This window comes from Atta colombica, unplaced genomic scaffold (genome assembly GCF_001594045.1).
Source record: "Atta colombica isolate Treedump-2 unplaced genomic scaffold, Acol1.0 scaffold107, whole genome shotgun sequence".
Taxonomy (NCBI): Eukaryota; Metazoa; Arthropoda; class Insecta; order Hymenoptera; family Formicidae; genus Atta; species Atta colombica.
The window spans coordinates 196,910-218,223 of NW_017259192.1; the positions used below are offsets into that span (position 1 = coordinate 196,910).

General features: G+C 34.0%; 3 protein-coding genes across 3 annotated transcripts; 2 read left to right on the forward strand and 1 right to left on the reverse strand.

Annotated features, from left to right (window-relative positions):
* The first annotated feature begins 33 nt into the window (after positions 1–33).
* Positions 34–7,487, forward strand: LOC108693001 (structural maintenance of chromosomes protein 6). Its single transcript, XM_018201628.1, has 20 exons — positions 34–448; positions 1,118–1,310; positions 1,394–1,546; positions 1,628–1,872; positions 1,936–2,055; positions 2,124–2,254; positions 2,479–2,679; positions 2,764–2,960; positions 3,049–3,195; positions 3,288–3,472; positions 3,784–4,091; positions 4,202–4,421; positions 4,506–4,676; positions 4,758–4,945; positions 5,071–5,236; positions 5,317–5,430; positions 5,502–5,696; positions 6,209–6,342; positions 6,508–6,546; positions 6,990–7,487. The coding sequence occupies exons 1-19, from the start codon at positions 338–340 to the stop codon at positions 6,542–6,544; spliced, it is 3,216 nt and encodes a 1,071-aa protein (XP_018057117.1). The 5' UTR covers positions 34–337; the 3' UTR covers positions 6,545–6,546; positions 6,990–7,487.
* A 638-nt stretch (positions 7,488–8,125) lies between these two features.
* On the reverse strand, positions 8,126–9,474 carry LOC108693009 (larval cuticle protein A3A-like). The gene is made up of 2 exons (XM_018201641.1): positions 9,377–9,474; positions 8,126–8,763 (listed from the first exon to the last, which is right to left on the reverse strand). Exons 1-2 carry the CDS (start codon positions 9,386–9,388, stop codon positions 8,191–8,193), a joined length of 585 nt encoding a protein of 194 aa, XP_018057130.1. The 5' UTR covers positions 9,389–9,474; the 3' UTR covers positions 8,126–8,190.
* Positions 9,475–14,872: 5,398 nt separating this feature from the next.
* On the forward strand, positions 14,873–16,258 carry LOC108693015 (cuticle protein 18.6-like). Its single transcript, XM_018201655.1, has 2 exons — positions 14,873–14,942; positions 15,238–16,258. Exons 1-2 carry the CDS (start codon positions 14,931–14,933, stop codon positions 16,153–16,155), a joined length of 930 nt encoding a protein of 309 aa, XP_018057144.1. The 5' UTR covers positions 14,873–14,930; the 3' UTR covers positions 16,156–16,258.
* Positions 16,259–21,314: the final 5,056 nt, after the last annotated feature.

Genomic DNA, 21,314 nt, shown 5'->3' on the forward strand with positions numbered 1-21,314 from the left:
AGAGGAGAACAATCTGCAACGGTCTGGCGGGAACGAACAGGAATGAACAGGAACTTGCGGGAATGAACAGGAACTAAAACGAATAGAAATGATGCTCGCGTAGGTTTCGATTTTCGATTATTTCTGTGTCCGGTGCAAGAGATTACTGACAGATACGGAGTATATGGAGCAAGTGAATCTCTTAATTCCAACAAGTTCACTACCAGGAAATCGATCGGATAAACGACGGAATCTTGTAAAACAGTTCGTATTCGACAGAGGCGTCACAGATAAGATTTGATACAGGATTGCGGTTGCTCTTTGTTTAAATGCGCTATCGATTTACATCACGAGAAGAATGGAAAATAACACGAAGACTCGAAGAAGAAAAACGACAGAGAAGTCTCATGAAGAATACCAAGCCAAACGTTCCAAACAAATCGAGGATGATGCGGTGCAGAACGAAGAGGTACCTCGCATGCTAATCAATAATGGGTTTTTTCATTTAGTAATAAGTTGATACAATGTCATTCTATCTTGACATTCAATGAGTAACAAGGTGCTTTTCATTCGATGATATAATAAGTCAACAGTCAGTTGTTATTATTATTCATTGAATGCCAAGAAGAGTAGAACATTTATATTAACTCCTAAAAAGAAAGCAGTCAAAGGCAGAATGATGATGTCTACATGTGTCTACTTGTGTCATTAAATAGAAAGCATTCAACAATTATCCCAAATAATCAAAAAACATAAAGTTAGACATTAAACTTTGAAACATTAATTACTTCATTCAATTTTACTTCAAATAATCCTTGAGTAGATTATTTTAAGGTTATAAAATCCTAACTTTCTAGATGTTTCTAGATGTTTCTCATTTGATAACACAAGTATTGTTCTATCTTTGTTATTCATTGATTGTCAAAAAAGATAGAATGATTTTTGTATCGACTTGTATTACTAAATGGAAAGCATCCAACAATTATTCCAGCTAGTTGAAAAACATATATAACCCCTTGTATTAAACATATGATTTTAGTACAAATGAGCTAAAAACTAATCAGTTTTATTCAGGATTATTGTAACTTTTGAAATACATCTTAAATACTTTTAATATATCATATTTAATATGTCATAGTATACAGCTGGAAAGGTGAAAAAGATTCGTCTTCATAACTTCATGTGTCACGATGCATTGGAAATAACATTAAATGATAATGTTAACTTTATTGTGGGACAAAATGGCAGTGGCAAGAGTGCCATATTGACTGCATTGACTGTAGGACTTGGTGCTAGGGCAAATGTTACAAGCAGGGGAACTTCTGTTAAAGGTTATATTACAATTTGTCTTTTTATTTGTCTTTTACATATTGTAGAATAACTTAATAATAAATTGTTTGCTGTTGACAATTAGAATTTATAAAAAAAGGCAGAAACTCGGCTACTATTGAGATAACATTAATAAATAAAGGAGACACTGCTTACAAGCCTGAAGTTTATGGCAACATAATTACAGTTTTACGTACCATTGGAACTACCTCATCATATAAGATTAAAAATTGGAGAGGTAAGCTTGAAAGTTGAAATATAATTTTTTTTTAAATGATTGTAACATCTGTATGTACTTACAGAAATTTATCATTTGCAGGAGAAATTATTTCTACTAAACGAGATGAATTGGACAATATTATATCAATGATGAATATACAAATCGATAATCCAATATCTGTATTGAATCAGGACGTTTCAAGAACATTTTTAGTTACCTCTAAGCCTGAAGAAAAGTATAGTCTATTCATGAAAGCTACTCTCTTAGATTTCATTGAAGCTAATTATAAAGAGGCTCTTAATATATGTGAAGAAGAATATAATAAGTTACAGCAATATAATGTGGTATGTATTCTAAATTTATTTAATCTTATTGTACAAGTATTCTCATTTTTTATTATGTGTCAGACCTTGTCACAAGAAAAGAAACAAATTGAAAAATTGAAAGAAAGCATACATAGATTAGAGGAAATGGACGAATCACGAGCAGAATTATTTAATCTCGAAATGGAACTTCATTGGGCTACAGTGAGTCTTAGTTTGAAGAAAATAGAAATTGGCAAAGTAATTTTTGGAATAACAGTTTTATTATTTAGGCGATTGCGGAGGAAACCAAACTTAATAAAATACAAAATACTGTAAAGATGCAAGAAGATAGGTTGAAAGAGCTCCAAAATATAGAATTATCTACAGAAAAAAAAGATGAAGAAATTGACAAAAATATCGAGTAAGAATTAATTTGTAAATGAAAAAATTATGAAATAAGATTGATGATAAGAATTATAATTTACTTTCAGAAGTTATTAATTAATTTTAACATTTATAGTATACATCATTTATTGCAAAAGCTGTGAATTATCTTAGATCTTATCTCATATTTTTTTATTTTATAGAGAAGATAAGATATAAGCTACAAATTATATCTTATGATCGTATTTTATTATTTTATAGAGAAATAAAACAAAAAATTCAGCAAGCAGAACAGGAAGCGATAGATAGCAATGAAGCTTATAATAGTTCAAAACAGAAACATAAGGTTGCAAATGAGGCGTATTTAAATAAACAGCGCGAATGGCGTTCTGTAACAAGCAAAATAAAACGGTTAGAAGATGATGCTAATTTGGTGAAGAAGGAAATTCAAAAGCTTGAAAGGTACGAATATATTTCCGAATAATATTCTATTTTCATGTTCTTTTATGTTTATAAACATAACATATATTAAATACGTCTTTATAGCTGCAATGATGAAGAATATAACAAGAAAAAAGAAATGAAAGAGCGTCTATCAAAATTGGAGGAGAAACTGGATGAACTTGATGCTTCATTACGCACTAAACAAACTGAATTAATGCATTTAGAGGCCGATAGAATGCGACTTCAGCAAGATGTGATATCCGCCAAAAATGAAATGGACAATTTCAATAGACATATACGTAAGTCATATTAAGACAAATTAGTAATATTAGTGATTTCTATAATTAAGCTGTGTAAAAAAATGCATTTTACTTTATGAAATTAAAGAAAAGATCAAAAAGGACTTAAGTGCTGTCGAGCAACAATCCGACAATGCATTAAGTGTATTTGGGCCAAACATACCACGTTTGTTGAAGAGAATCGAGGAGGAATATAAGAAAAACCGATTCAAAGAAAAACCACGTGGCCCTATTGGTATGTAAAGTTATTTTTTTTAAATTAATTAACTATTGTATGAAGTTAGTGTTAGTTTTATTTTATTAAGTCATATATACGTGATTATGCAGGTGCTTTCATAAAATTGAAGGATGCCGCTTGGGCACCGGCTGTAGAAAATTTTCTAGGTTTTGGCACCCTTAACTCGTTCTGTGTGGATAATAGTCAGGATGCCAAATTGTTGAACAGTATTATGAAGGAAATTTTTTACAATGAGAGTACCCTTCAAGTAATATGTAGTAAATTTTTTAATCAGGTAAGAGAAAATAATTTTTATTATTTTGAAATTAAAATATTTATTAAGAGAATAATAGAAATAAATATTGTATATAAATATTTAACATTTCCATTAACTTCTTAAATGAGAAAAGCAAGCAAGACGATTAAGAATGTTAATTTTAATTTGAATAATTGCATAATTAAGATAATATCAATTTGAATATTATTTTAATTTTGAATAAGGCTTAATTCTCTTTCTTTTTGTTTCTCGGTTTTAAAAAAAGAAAGTTTTAATTCTCGCTTAAAATCAAAGTAATGTTGATACAATCGGAAATCTTAAATTTTTAGGTGCATGATGTTAGACGTCACTGTACATATTCGCCACAGTATTCCAACCTCTTGGAAGCAATGGTTATAGAAGATCCTGTCGTAGCTAATTCTTTAATTGATCAACGTGAAATTGAATGTATACTTCTTATACCAACAAATGAAGAGGCTTGCGCGATAATGTCAGATGAGACAAAAGTGCCAAAAAATTGCAAAAGAGCGTTTACTCTTCATGGTGACACATTCTTTCCCGATCCAAATTATAGAACTTACGGCGGAAATTGTACACGTGCTAAATATCTTCAAGTTTCTACCATGGAAGCAATGCAGTAAGTACTACAATTTAATCTAACACTAAATTCTATAATTTAAACTCAATAATTGTATATGAAAAAAAATTTAATGCAATCGTTAATAATTTTATTAATTTTTCATTTAGAACGCTAAAAGAAGAACTTCAGATAGCGGAAAATAAAAAACAGGAAGCTACCATAGCATATAATGCTGTACGTGAAAAATTAAATCGTACTAATTCTGAATTAACTAACGTAAGCATAATGGTCCGCAAGCTAAGATCCGCGCAAAGTGAATGTACTAATTTGATTAATGAATTGAAAGATAAAATTGAGTCTACTGAAGGCACTTCTGTTGATGTTTTCGTGAGTAATTAGAAACATTTTGAAATAGTACTATTTTTATTCTCTAGAGCAATATAGCTGCATGATTTAATTTATTATTAATAGCGACACGAAGCTGCAGAAATAGAAAAGAAGATAGCGCATGAAAGTGCCGCGGAAAAACTTTTAGCGGAGAATGTGCAAGAACTTCAAAAGAATGTTGAATCTCTCGACATGGAAGTTAAGCGTTGCAGGGACTTAAGGCATAATTTACATATAGTTGTTGATCCTCTTAAAGTATGTTTATTCATTAGTATAATAATTAATATCTATTAACGTATAATATAATAAGTAATATATCTATATATCTTTATATAGGACCAAATAAGAGAATTAACACGAGAGAAGGAAAGGCATCGGCACGAGTGTCAACGTGCTGTTCGAAAATTACAGGATATTCGTCAAGCTATACAATGCGCAACGGGGGAATTCGAAATACAAGAGAGAGTTACAAAGAAAGCGGTTTCTGTCGCTATTACAAAATGTCCTAGGATAGATACTATCAGGTTAGCATTTTTTTATTTGTTGATACAATATTATGTGTGTACTTAAAATTATTTCGTAATTTCTTAATTTTTATTTATATTTTAATTATTTATGTTACATTGTTTTCATATCTTATCTTTTACAGATCGATAAACCAAATCAAAACTTTACTGACTGATTTACAAGATAAAATTCGCGAAATAGAAAATCAGTTTGGTTGTATGGATGAATTACGACTACAACTGGCAGAAAAACAGGAAAAGTATGGAGTGCACATTGAATTTTCCTCGCAATTGAAAAAAAGTTTCGAAGTAAGTAAATTACCTATATAATTTTTACAGACAATGAACTATTCAAGGGAATACTTACAATATATTTATATGCTTTGCAGAAACATATCGAACGAGTGAAATATCGACAGAAAATGTTTCTCCAATTGAGGGATACGTATAGTATTTATGTGCAAAAGTCTTTCACTGATGTGCTTTCTTTAAGACAATATAAGGTATACAGCTATAGAAATATTTTTTAAATTCTATTTTTCTTATTCACAAATGGTCTTTCTTCTTTTTACAGGGCACTGTAGTGATCGATCATCAAAAAAAAGTACTTGATTTGCATGTGAGTGCACGGGATGATCAAAAGTCTGGCAACGACACTAGATCACTCTCGGGAGGCGAACGATCTTATTCGACTGTCGCGTTCATCTTGGCTTTATGGGATTGCATTCAGTTACCTTTTTACTTTCTTGATGAATTTGATGTATTCATGGTAAGCTGTTCTTATATACAGGATGTCTCAGAACTCGCGTATCGGCGGTTACCAACATATTCTTAGTGAAATTCTAAGACGAAAAGCTGTATATCAAAAAGCGATCCGATGAGCAGAATTTGAATGATGAGATATTAAAATTGACGAATGGGTACGCGCGGAATGGAATTCGCGCGGCCAGAGTCAACATAACCGAGACTGGCGCGACCCTTCAGATACTTGGATCGTGTCAAAGCGTGTTTCTCATTACTCTTTGCATTTAATTTAATTAATTAGTTAAGAATTGTTTAAAATACATCAATCGATCTTGTCCGCGAATTCCACGCGCGCCCATTCATCAACTTCAATCTCACCATCAAATTCTACTCGGATCGCTTTTTGATAGAAAGCTTTTCGTCTTAGAATTTCACTAAGAATATGTTGGTAACCGGCGATACGCGAGTTCTGAGACATCCTGTATATCCTGAATTCTTGTATAAAAAAATAATCATCTGTTGTATGCTTGTTCGTAGGACAAAGTAAACCGACGAGTGATAATGGATATCCTTTTGGAGCACACTAGATTACACCCACAAAGTCAATTTGCTTTTCTTACGCCTCTAGACACGTCGCACATTCTTGCCGAGGATTATGTAACGATTCATCAGTAAGTAAAAGTTTTTATCGAGAAAATATAAGTATTTTTTCTGTTTTAAATAATGAATAGTCTTTTTAAATATCATAAAAGTTTATATCGCCAAATAAATTTTAAAATTTCAGGAACTTTGCAATGTAACGCTTTGAATATATATATATATATTTTTTTTTCTAGATTACAACCACCAGAGAGAAGAGGCCTGAGTCAATAAATGTTCGATTTTTTTTATTATTTATATGTTTACATGATATAAAAAAGGATTTTTAGTTCTAGCACAGATGTATGAAACTTATTTTTTAGCAATAAGTAAAAATAATTTATTTGTTTGTGTTGAAAGAGAACTTCTGAAATTTTGTTTAAACGTGTCAAGCTTTATTTAAAGGCATAAAAACAAAGTTCATTAAATTTACTTTGTACGCTTTTCATAAAAGATAGGAATTATTCAGAATATGTTTGTATACGCACAATATAAATATTCTTTGCGTAACTCAAATTATTCCTAGCTTATTAGAGCTATTTGCTTAGGAATAAGAATTTGGCAACTGAAACGGTAAAGTGCCTTTAATACCGTTTAGCGGATAGATTTTCTCTTTTGATAATAAATTTTTATAAAAACATTTTGATTCGTTTAAATTTCAAGTTTGCTTCCCTTCCAGGCTCCCATATCTCTTCTCGATGCGATGTTAACTATTTCATATCCACATAAATTAACTGGATTCGCGAGAGACTTGTCTCCAGATTTGATTCTCGTTGCCAAAACAGACAGGATATCCAGAATAGCCAAAGGTGGGCGAAAGAACCGAAGTACGCACGAAACATTGCGCGTTGCGGGCCATGCCAGACCGGTAAGTAGATCAAGGTTCGCACGGCATTGCGCGAATCTGGTCCGGCCACGGTTCCCGGCTATAACGCAACACGCCTTTACGCATTACGCGCGTATTACATGCGATGCGCGTGAGTCGACTGGCCGGTGCGTGTGTCGGGCTGACTGGACGAGGCGTGGTAATCGACGTTATGTAATCCGTATGCTGGCACTTCGTTGGAGAAAGTGCTCAGCGAGCGCTTGTGAATCGGTAATGCGGTAATGTCACGGAAAGGCAAAATAACACCGGTGAGCCCGCGCCAGGTAGTACCTGACCTAATTTCACTAATTGGGCCCGGTCGAATTCGACGTTTCTTCGACAACTTTCAATGTTGTTTTTTATTTCTTTTTTTTTCAGCAAATTGGACAACGTATTATGTTATGTTATGCCGATTACTCGCGTTTAAAAATTTGAGTGCACATGTCTCGCGAATTATATAATTTCAGGGCACGTCATTCGTGAAAACAGCATAAATTTCAATTTGAAAATGCCAAATAATGCAGTTTTTACTGAGTTTGATAGGTACTTGCTCGAGTAGTTTTCGATAAAGAGGAAAATATACATTGCAACACTTTGTGTTTTCAGTAGTTTTAAACAATGAGATCTTAATAATAATGACAATTAGGAAGAAGCAATAACTACGAATGAAAAATGATTCTGTGAGAAAATCATGATTATTACAACATTCAAAACACAATTATTCCAAGTCTTATTCTAAATGATTGAAAAATATACACACATGCATCGAGAAAAAGATAGCTAAAGATATTTCTCCAGTATGACAAAATGGATTTTAATATATATTAAAAAAGTACTCTTTCTAAGAACGCAGCTGCTAATCCCAAATGCAATTTAAATCAGATTTTTTCTAAGTCCAGCTTAATTAACGAAAATACATTGTAGGCGAAGATAATTTCGTAAGACTTATGTACTTGCTACAAAAACTGAGATTTATTCGGTAAGTATCATTCCTAAGTGATGGTCAGGTCACAGTTCAGTGGAGGTAGGCAGCGGGGGCGGCGTAGGAGATGGCGGCGGGCGCGGCGACCTTGGCGATCGGCGCGGTATAGGCGAAGGGAGCGTGGGCTATGGGGGCGGCGATCTTCGCAATCGGGGCAGCGTAGGCCAGAGGAGCAGGGGCCAGAGGGGCATGGGCCACAGGAGTGGCGATCTTGGCGATCGGGGCAGCATAGGCGAGGGGTGCGGCGACCGGAGCGACGGCCTTGACAGCAACGGCGGCGGGTTCCTTGCGGACTACGGCGTTGAATCCATTGACTGGGTCAGCGGCGTATTCGACGATGCGCCTGGTGCCATCGGCTTCCAAGAGGGAGTAGCTACCCTGGACGAGGTCGCCATCACGGGTCTCCTGCTGGCTCTTGTCATCGCCAGTCAGGCTGTCATGTACGTCGTACGCATAGCTGTACTGTGGGTGCGGGTCAAAGTCTGCGTCAACAGCCTTGGCAACGGGGGCGGCGACAACCGCGGGAGCTGTAGCGTAGGCCAGAGGGGCACCAGGCGCGATAATACCGGCGTTGGCGGCGGCGATCAGGACGGCGAAAGCGATAAACTAGAGGAAAAAATTGGAGAAAAATGTGTTGGTAGAATTGGATGAAAATGCAGAATTAGAATATAAAATATAGATAAATATATAGATGTACAGAATTGATACGACAGTACACAATGAAAAAAGAATATATTATATTAACTAATGTAAGTTAAATAAACTCAGTCAAATCATGATAAACATCGTTTGCATTTTGCACTCTAATAATGCACTTTTGCCAATCTCTTCATAATAAAATTTTAGTTTAAAATGCAAACAATTAACCCGATTTAAAGAGGGGGAGGGGGACATAGAAGATTCTCTTCATGAAGAGAAGAAACTCGTAACGTGAAAGTTTGTTGCGGAATTTATACAGAAATAATTTATATAGAAAAATGTTAAATATGCTACTTTCGAGTTGTCCCGCAAATATCATTAATTGCTCTATTTTTTTTTATATTGGTTAATGATATCACAAAAAAGACTTATGAATGCACCGTTATTATTTTCGAATTGTAATTACGGAGAATCCAGCCAGAAATAAACTTTGCGTTGCGAAGAATTTCACCGACGAGAATCAACCGACAGTACTTTCCCGGCGTGGGTTGAATTTATGTCGAGAAGGATTCAAAAATACCTTGAAAGCCATTGCTGTTCAGGTGATTGGTAGTTTGCTCGATTGGTAGCTTGCTAGTCTTGCAAGTCTGATGCGAATGATACCAATGGATAGATGGTTTTCGGCTTTTATACCACTCTGCCGGGAACCCTGGAGGCCCACACCACATCACATCATATTACCGCCACCACACACACATATCAAATTGTACCCGCTCACTGATGTAACTGGGTGATGGTATCTTCGACGACTACCTGATTCGCGGTCGCGAAGAGCGCAAAATTGAGCAAGAAATCGGACCACGCCCAATGAGAGCGACGAGCCGGGATCGGATCGGGCCCCTGCTCTCGCATCTTGAAGGACCAACGAACACCGGTCGTCGTCGTCGTCGGGGACTAGGCCACGTCCTTGCCATGAGTTACTTGATCAACCCGTCTGTTTCATCGAGGGTTATTACAGAGCATTTATTTTTTTACTCTTTATTTTTCTCCAAATTTCTTCTTTTCTTTTCTTATGTATGATGGCTTTTGTGAATTTGATAAACTTTGTTAGTAAATTACGAAAATCCATACAATTTATAGGATTCTTAATATAGAATAAAATGATTAATGTAATACAAAAATAATTATACGAAAATGATCTCGCGCACTGATATTGATTATCTGTCCATGGTCGTTAAGACCTTGTAATACTTATATTTCTTATATTTTAAGACTTTCCATCAGAAAGGCTTCAAACATCATATTTTAAGGAATATTTTTCTTCTTTAAAGATTGTGCGTCCTTTTACATAAAATAAGATTTTTTTCTGATCCAAAAGTATGGATGTCAATTTGCAGACTCGATAAGAATATTTTAGATTTTTAAGCGCAATCTTTTTACTTTCAGTTACATAATCGTAAACGAACAAATACAATCAAATACTTTTATAAAGTTCTTTATATCATATTTATATATTTGCAGTCTTGGTCTATATATACAGAGCATAACTTCTCTTCATGAAAACTGTCGGATCTATGAAGATCTGCTCATCATTTATAAACTTTTTCAGAGCTCACTTGTCATTCTGTTCTCTTTGCAAATTTTTTTTAACTCTTTGATCGGTGACTTTAATGCCGCGAAATAAGAATTCTTTTTTAATTCTCCACTACTCATTTGGCTTGGACATTCTGATCTTTATTGAAGTTTCTATATTACGGTGCTTTTTTTATGATTATTGCATTTGCTTAGAAATTATATTAGTATATACAAGTTTTTTTTGTAAGATAATTTTTTAAATTGATGAATAGAGTTCATAAGTGGTTTTGACAATTGAAACCATTATCAAAAAAATTATAGCCTGATATTCTTGATTAAATATTTAATCTTAATTACCAAGCATTCCCTCGTAACACGGAACGCAATCGATGTGACAAGTTGCATAGTACTGTGCAATAAAAAGTGACACGATGCTACTTGCATCAACTTGCGTGAATAACAGCGATAGTATGCCGATCGGTACTCAGGCCAGAAGTTAATGGATACGTAGGCCGCCCACCCAGTATCACCAGTTCAGATAATTATGCGAATCGTTTCGAAATGCGTTGTCTCGTAATTTTGAAGCTTGATGGATTGTAATCTTCTAGATCGCAAAACGCACGTCAGCTAACGTGCATATGTAACAAGAGAACGAATTTCGCTCGGAAGTAATAATAATTCTAATACATGAAAATCGGAACATGAAACATTAAAGGAAATTTACACAATTTAATTTCACATACAATTAATTCTAATTTTAAACTTTGCAGATACCTGCAACACAGAAGTTACAAATTATAACTCGTAATAAATGTATAAAGTATTTATATTGATCCAGTAAACACTAACTAATAATAACAGCTGTTGATTATAATTTTCCACTCATATAATTATATGTATAATATATTATGTGTTATATATAATTGTTACAGTTATATTATAGTTTTATTGTTAAGTGGGAAATTATAAATAACAGTTATGTAATAACAGTTAAATAATATTATTAAAGTAAAAAACCGAGAAATGTTTAATATAAACGAGTGAAGAAGGCCATATTTGGTCAAAATGAGTCTTGATGCTTAATAATATTTTTGTGCGAATTTTTACAATTTTCAATTCAAGCACGATCTTATAGAACGAAATTGAAGTATATGTTATTGTTAATTAGTTATTGTTAATTAGTATTTGCTAGGGATTTTAATATTTATTGAAGAAAGATGATACGCATCAAATAAAATAATAAAGAGAGATCTCGATGTGTATGTGATTATCTGATTCTGATTGGTCAATCGAATGCTTTGATACATAAGCATTTATTTTTACGTTAAATGAATTGGCACAATATTGCATATTACATTAAAATTGTACTTACGTATCGCAATGCTTGTTGCATCTTTCGAAGTTGGTACAAGTGAAAGATGCGCGTATCTTTTCATGTTGAGAGAAGCGAAGGTCATTAATTTTAATATATATAAATAAAACATACATTTTGAGTCGCGATAATGCAAACGGCTTAACTTGAAATTATAGTAAGACTTGTTCCGATAATTGACACGCGCCGCAGGGATTCGGATCAAAGCGTTGTTCCTCGGCTAAGAAGGCAAGCTCGGTTTCAACGTCCGGGTCATCCGGTATGTAATTTATTGCCGATTCACTGCCATGCACTTACTTCCTGGCACGACCTTCGATCGTTCCCATAATCGGCTGAATCAAAGCCAACAGGTCCCTTTTCCTTTCTTTTTTTTCTTTCTTTACGCCAAATGAATTTATGTTCGTACCTCATTAATTGTCCCTCTTATGCAAAAGCATCACATGTATTTTGAAATATTGAAAAAAATATGGTAACATCGTTAACATTATTACAACATATTTGTTACTAACTGTGTCGGTGCAGTCGCATATCATAAGATTGCATTTTAAATTAATTGTGATAATATGTGATACTCATTACGTTATCATTTCTTATCATATTTGACATTTTCTTTTATTATATTGAAAATGGAGGACTTGAATTCTTTCTTCTTTTTTATTAACAAAAAAGAAGAAAGAATTCAAGTCCTCCATTTTCAACATATCTTTCTGAACAACAAATTCAAAAGAAAAAATAAATAATTTGTATATAAATCAAATATAATTATATTTGTGTGTAGTCTTCACAGCATAAATTAAAATCTGTAAAAGAATACATCCGAAAAATGCAAAAACGATTCGCTTGATGAAAAACATATTTCAAATTTCAAAAGTCTCTTCTTTGATCGCGTGTACGTTCAAAAGTTTCGGCTTCTTTGTGTTTCAATTGTTAATTTCCAGATATTGGTCTTCGGATTGAAACCGTCGATTTTCTTTGCGTTAAATTGGATGTATAAAATAACGATTTCACACGGATTTTGTGGGTAGTGGACCAGTCAGCAGAATGTACGACAAAAACGACAGTGACGAGCAAAATCTCGAACCTCGATCAGCGCAAAACTGCCCGATAATGCCCGCGGGCTTGCGATCGATCGACACGGGCGACCCACCTATTTCTTCTTTATGAAAGTGCTCCACTTCTCTTTTTCTCTCTGGCACGGGCTCCGACGACGTTAGACGATATGTCGCAATAATGCGATCCCGGTCTGTCGCGACACATTTGGCAAAGGCACGTAAATCGGAATGGCTTGAAAGTTTCATGACAATGACGAACGATATGTATTCATGATTTTCATATTTTCGACACTATCTCTTGTGCGTAGGAAGATATCAAATATCCCGGAACAATTGATCATAATTATAATGAAGGAATTATTATTCCTTTGTAGAAACTTTCAAGCCATTCCGATTTACGTGTCTTTCCCAAATATATCGTGACAGATCGGGATCACATTATTACAACATATTGTAGGAAAAAAGGTGCGCTATAATATAAATATAATATAAAAATAAATACGATACATATAAATTTATTGTATTTTTATTAAATGAAATTATAAGTATTATAATTTTATAAGTATTCATTTACTTATAAAATTAAGAATATTTATAATTTTATTTTCTTGTTATTTTTTATAAAATTATAAATGTGAATATACAGAATTAAACAATATTAATATCAATTTTAACAGAAACAATAAAATTTTTAATCTCACAATTAACAAATTTTGTAATTTGTCATGTATTTAAATAATGTAAATAGAGAACATTCAAGAGCTACAGATTATAATTTGAAGAATGGATTTAAAGAACCATGTAATAATATTTTTTGAAATAATATCTCTATTGTACTTGCTGTTATTTTAGGAACCATTAAAATCACATTCTAAGAATAATAATGTTAAAATTGTCACATATTGATATGACGATCAACTTGATGATCAAGCACATCTATACATTAACTCTTATCCCGATGATTTTGAATTCTTAAAGTTTATCTTTTGCCTAATGACGCAAACTTCTCTCATATCATATTGGAAATCTGTATTATAATTTAAATTTTCTAATCCATTCTCGACTGTCTTTCGGGGAGAAATCGGCATCTCGTTCAAGGACCGTGTACGAAAAGTGTAGTTTGGCAGGGTCAGTAATGTATAGAACAGAAATATTGCACAATGACACAAAAAGTTACGCTGAAAGATGAAAAAGAAACGAATGAATTGATTTGCATCCTCCAAGAAATAAATGCAAAGCGATTAGTATAAACGCGTATTGCGATTTACGTTTTTTTTATTTTTCGAAGTATTTGTTTTATAAATAGAATAAATTCATTAACACGGCAAAAAAGTAGCAATAATACTTTTTATTTTTTTATTTTGCTGCCAAAGAGCAACTTTTTATTGCAATTAATAATGTAATAATAATAATATAAAAAAATTCTGTAATGAAGAATTTAATGTCGAGACAAGAAAATTAAAATTATTTATAATTTTTATATTCCATCCCAAATTAAGAAAATGTTTATTGTTATTATAATTATAATTACTCGTTTGATATTTTATATCATAAAATAGGATAAATTCGGCCCAAAATCGGGATATAATATTTTAAAAACGTCTTAAAAGATGTCTTATGTCCTGATTTTAGACAAACATTTAAATATCTAGATTTTTTTTTTAAATTTGGACCAAAATTATCTCATCTCGTTTGGACGAAAGTTATCCTATTTTACAGTATAAAATTGACGAAACTTTACACAATTCAATTAATAAGGTATGTCTAAAAAATGTCATTCTCTTTGTTTCATTCACATGGTGCATGGTCTCGAAATGAGAAAAACCGATATTCATAATTCGATTATACCAAGGTCACTTGGAAACTACTTTCCGTCTTCGCCTAAAAAATTGCTGAGATAGATCCTTTCAAGTGTTCGCGAACTATCAGGAGCGAGGGTGCGCGATTGCAAGTGCCGGCCAAGTTCAAGTGCGGTCGGCAGTCAACGCCGACGAACTTTCAAAGTCCGACACTAGGATCAACGGTGGGGATTCATACAGTGGACCAGACCACCGGGTATATAAAGCGGTCGCGATCAACACCGCACATCATCAGTCTTGCTTTGGTCGATCCAAACCAACCAAATCCACTCAAGAATGGCATTCAAGGTGGGTAAAGGATCGCAAACGTTGAGGATTTTCCAAATCCATTAGATTGTGTTTAAAATCTATTCTTTATTAAATTTTGTTGTACACTCGAAATGATCTCTTGAAACAAAGATTTACTTTCTAGAATTCGTTTTCGTATAATAATAAAATTCGCGAGTGAATCAATTAATAGGAATTGCTCCTCGCGCAAATTCCAAGTGCATATCGAAATGTAAAATTAAGATCAATTTGATATTGTCAAGTTCTCTTCTCGTAAAACAGACAGAACAGAGATTTTATCAATATTCTTTTGCAGTTTGTCGTGTTTGCTGCCTTTGTGGCCGTCGCCAACGCCGGTGTTCTTGCACCTGCCGCCCCCTTAGCTTATGCCGCGGGACCCGCAATCGTCGCCGCTGCTCCCGTTGCCAAGGCAGTGGTGGCTAAGACTATCGACGCCGACTTCGATCCGCATCCACAATACAGCTACGCCTATGACGTGCACGACAGCCTGACCGGAGATGCCAAGAGCCAACACGAGACTCGTGACGGCGACCTCGTCCAGGGTAGCTATTCTCTCTTGGAAGCTGATGGCACCAGGCGCACTGTTGACTACACCGCTGACTCAGTCAACGGATTCAACGCCGTAGTCCGCAAGGAACCCGCCGCCGTTGCCGTCAAGGCCGTCGCCCCAGTTGCCGCTCCCATCGCACATGTCGCACACGCTGCACCCCTCGCCTACGCTGCCCCAGTCGCCAAGATCGCCGCTCCCATCGCCAAGCTGGCCACCCCAGTAGCTGCTGCACCCCTCGCCTACGCCGCTCCCGTCGCTAAGCTGGCCGCCCCGATCGCTGCTCCCCTCACCTATACCGCCCCCGTAGCTAAAATCGCTGCTCCTGCCGTAGCTCACTTCGCGCACGCTGCACCCCTTACCTATACCGCCCACGCCTCCCCTCTTGCGTATGCCGCGCACACCTCTCCTCTTGCGTATGCCGCGCACGCCTCTCCTCTTGCGTATGCCGCGCACGCCTCTCCTCTTGCGTATGCCGCGCACGCCTCTCCTCTTGCGTATGCCGCGCACGCCGCCCCTCTAGCAGCTCCTCTTGCAGCCCCTCTTGCTAAATTTGCTGCTGCACCTGCCATCTCCTATGCCGCCCCGGCTGCACCTGCCATCTCTTATGCCGCCCCGGCTGCATCTGCCATCTCTTATGCCGCCCCAGCTGCTTACATCCACTAATCGTGTTGATCACGCCAATCTACATTGTCGACTCAGGCCGAACTTATTTATTTTTATATCATGTACATGTTCTTTTTATGTGACTGATTAAAGAAATTACATACATATTTGAGACTATTTGCTTTCGAAACCTTGTTAACCATTTCCTGTTGTCATCATGTAATATGTTAATACATGTATATATGATTAAAATTAAATGTATAGTATATATGTTGGCTACTTACATGTAAGCGAATTACTTATAATAGTATATATGGCTGATGACGAGTATTGTATTCCATATTGTGCAATACAAAAATATTTGTAGAAAATTAAAATATAAACAGATAGAGTCTTCCATTTTCAATATGATAAAAGGAAGTTCCTTATCAAATGATAAGGAACATTGACGCAACGAATATTATAATCAATTTAAAATAAAAAAAATAAAAATGAAATACACAAAATCAAAATAGACAGGAATATTACATTTGCGGTATTAATGATCAATTTTAATAAATTTCATGCGATTTCAGTCAACATAAAGATAAAATAGAAATATCTAAATAATTTGTTATAATTTTAATTAAAAGTGGAAATGTATAAATAATTTGTGAAATCATTGATGGAAAGTAATCAGAAATTATTTTGATTTGTTATATTGATTAATTTTATTGCATTCACAAAATAATCGCCCATATTATGTTTCTTATACCGAAGGATCACACATTTATTCCAACATATTATAATTTACGTTCAAATATATATACATATTTTCATTCTTTGTTTATGAAATATTTAAAGTTTTTGCAGGATAGTAAAAATATTATAAAGAAAAAATATTTTAGAAAAATATCTAAAATTCACGTTTAATTACTTATATGATTCTTCATAAATTGAAGTATTAACAATTTTTAACAAAATTTTTGTTCTTTCGAAGCATACCCACTATTGTGTTTATCAAACAAGATGACATCGTATTAATCAAAAAGTCGTGTTAATATTTATTTAAGCACTCTTACTGTTCTGAGAAAAGAATGGCGAAATGATTAAAGTAATCAAAATCTAGATATCGAGCGATTACCACATATGATGTGCTAATCGTGTGCGTCATATGCGACATTCTAGCTCGCGATTGCAATTCGTATTGTTCTGTGTCGTCATGCTAATATAAATTCACGACATGGTGTCGAAATTGCTCGCTGCTGTCGTTTGTGCCGAATCTATTTTGCATCGTTTCGAGAACCCACTCTCGCGATTCAAGATTATCGAGAGCTGTCCCTGTGATGTGTTTATGATGTGCGATATTAAACACAAATACAGATTATAGAACGTGAACAAGTTTTAGTTCTTAAAAACAGAAACAACACTTTATAGCTATTTTGTCACCTTATTACTCGCTCTAATTTCCAATTATATAACTCGTGATTTAATCTTATAATATCTACAAAATTATGCCTTGTAAATTATTATTCATATTTTCGTGAAACAACTTTTTATGAAATCTAGAATATGATATTTGAAATATCGAATAATGTAAATCATCATAAGAATTAAAAATAGCTGTCTCACAATGATATCAAAATAAAAAGAAATGAATTTTAAAATTTTGTCGGTACTTTAAACGATCTGTTTCTAAATTCAATTTGACTTTTGTAACGAAACAAGCAGCATTAAATTTCTTGCCCCGAAACAAGCAGCATTAAATTTCTCGATCCTTGAATGGGCACGTGCCCTTGATGCATGGGGTAAACTTTCGCGCGTAATACCGCGGCGATTGGCATCACGTTATTTCTGGCGTTCGCCAGAATTGACCCACTTTCTCCGCTTTTCGCTCGTCCTTTCTCGAGCACCTCCCCGAGACGCGCAGCCGCGCAAGGATCGCGGCGGAGCCTCCACTTTTGTTCGCCGGTCTCGATCGGTCGATTGCAAAAGTGCCGTTGCATCGCCTAAAAATCGCGGGCACGACAATGGAAAGACACAATTTTGCGAATGCAATGTCGCCCGTCGTGTTTCGCCGATCGGCGATGACTCGCGCTGCGTGCGACATGGGTCACGTTAATTCGATTCATTCAGATAATTGAACCATTGAACATTCTGCCGAATAATTCTATCACGTTATATTCGCCTAATTATATCGCAATGTATCCGATTTGGGATGATTTATATAATTTCAAGTGTAATTTTATCCGATTAAATTTGATAATCACTAAAAATAAAAATTATAACATTCTGTCATCGAAACAGTTAATTTCGACTTTTGTACTTCACACTATTAGTGATAAATTAACATTTAGCACGGAGATTTATTTTTTTAAATCTTATAGAGAAAACTTTTTTGAATAAAATTTGTAATTCATTATTTTCATTGTATACCTTGCTTGAAAATATGACACTTTTCAGCATCACTATAGTGGCTTTCCCGTCTTCTAAAGATTAAAATTTTTTTATTTAAATAAAATCCATTAAAGGCATACTTGAGGTTTCAAGTCCCGAAGATCATGGCCAGTATTCATAGGCCGATATTTATAGTAGATTTAATTTTATCTTAAATACAATCTTAATACATTATAAGCCAACTATAGAGCTGCATTTCATTTTAAGACATTACTTAAAATTCATTTTAAAACATTACTTAATATAAGTATATAACGATATAACTGTATAAATTTAAAAAAACAGCCACATAGAGAAGATATAAAATCAATGATTACTTTTTAATAAGTCTTAAGTTATAAGAAATTGACCAATTACAATCGAATGCAAGAAGAATATTTGACTGTAATTGATCAATTTCTTATGACTTAAGGCTTAAAACACCTATTGAACCGGAGGATTAAGGCTTATGGCATAAGACATAATCGCATAAACTAATCAGAGGACTGTATTAGCATCTTAAGAAATTACTTAAGATGATCTTAAAATATGAGCAGATTACGAATATACGCTCTTAGTTTTATTATATCTTATTATTTTTCTATTTAAATGAGATAAAACATTTTTTAATTTAAAAAAAAAGTTAAAAAGTTAACGTTTAAAAGTAACTCAGTTAAGTTAAAATTTAATGCATTTAAAATTAACTAAGTTAAAAGTTAAAAGTTCTTAATTTTTTAACTTTTTTTTAACTTTTAACGTTTTAACTAGTTAATATCCCCCTGGATATTAGATATTTTATCTCTAAGAAGGATAAAATAAGAACCAACTATGAATGGCGACCTTGTGATTGGCTTATTGCATCTTAAGACGATCTTGAATATAAGAATACCCATTATAAATATCGATCTAAGTTTCGCACATAAGCGAGCAACGCGCGGCATGTAAGGAAGCAAAGAAACGTAGGAAGAAGAATTACGTGTACACGCCAACCAAATTCGAGCTCGCTCATTCGTTCGTACACATTCGGCGCCGAATCCATTTGCCGTGGGAGAAAGGCGTCCAAATTCCAGGCCTCGATTTAAATTGCGTTGCGTAACAGGGCAGGCAGACCACTCGCACTTTTCGGGAAGCGCGTTGTTTTTCGACCAAACGATTCCACGGAAATGATTGATATAGCGATCTGCATGTTGAAATATCGTCTACAATAACCTTGATTCTAAAGGTTGTCGTTCTTACATATTTTGAATTGCTTATATATTATATGATTCATATATTAGATCCATTAATAGTACCATTAATACAGGATCATTTTATTTATCAAAAATCATGATAATTTCTCAAGATTCAAGTTTTGAATTAACAGACACTCACTTTTCCAATTTTTATTAAATTCTAGCTTATTATTTTTGGTCACCAATTTATTATTATTATAAATATTCGGTTATATAATCAAAGAGGTAGTTGCTGTAGAATTCCGGAAGAAGACTTGTTAAATACTTTCTTTGTGTATAGAGTTGAAATTGAAAGGATACAATATCGATATATTAAAATATAATTAAAAGCTTGTTGAAACCGATTATTAGCTATGCAAATTCGAGGGCACGATCACATTATGGTGAATGGGTATATCGTAACCTTCCTTCACGACAAGTTAACATGGTCCTCAATTAATATTTATTGGCCTGATCTTGTTCTTATCTCATTTGATCTTCACGATTTCTCGTTAGTGCGACTTCTTTTGTAAGGATAAGTCACTAATAATTCTAAATGCGCACGTGGAAGATAAAATGACTTTTAAAAGTAAAGAAAAAAGGATCGCATAATTTTCAATGAAGGGAGGCGTACAGTTGCACAATCGTTAAATCGCGAGAGTGTCGTAAGCGTTCTTAATGACGCGAGTGAATAAAGATGCAGTCAAGATATTTTTGGAGTCAATAAGATTTTAAAATTGTGGTGCCCACGACGTAACATGGAATTGCATTTTAATATAAAATGTATAATATATAATACTATGTTTAATCTGTGACATCGTCCCGTTTGCTTTTCGTCTTTCATATGCGCGACATATCTTCGATATTTTATAGTTAAAAATTCAGAATAAAAGTAAAAAAGTATGAGACATGCCAATAACTAAGGAGTGATCAAACTCCTTAACCAATAATGCAGGAGAATCTTTACAAGTTTCATACTTTTTATTTTTATTCAAAATTTTATTTTTATTCAGAATTTTTAATTATATGATGGCACACATCCTTTGCTGATAACTAATAACAAAGTAACTTATACTTAAATAAATGAACAGAGAATTCTATTAACGTGCATCATATTCATAATTTTATATTTTTATATGCTGGAGACATATATTTCCCTGTCAAGATTCATCATCTATCAGATTTACATACGCTATAGAGGTAAGAATTTAAGTACTTATTAAATATATTTTATAGATACATATATATATGTACAATGTATATATACATATGGATATATCTTTTAGTCCTGTTGCTTGTGTCTGATGACTTCTTTCATATGTGGTGCGCATGCTGATTGAACACATATATGGAATCTACAGTTTAACATCGATTTCGAATGATGAAGTTTTTATTTAGACAAGTGTTCTTGGCAAGGATATTCTCGGGGTTGCCACTTCCTTCTGAGAGAGGAATGAGAATATGAAAATATTTTGGTTTTAATCTATGCTAGAAATCCTGAGAATCGAATTCGGGATCTTTTATATAGCAGCCCAGTGCGCTGTCTATTCTGCCACACTTACTCTCATATATAAATATAAATATAAATATATA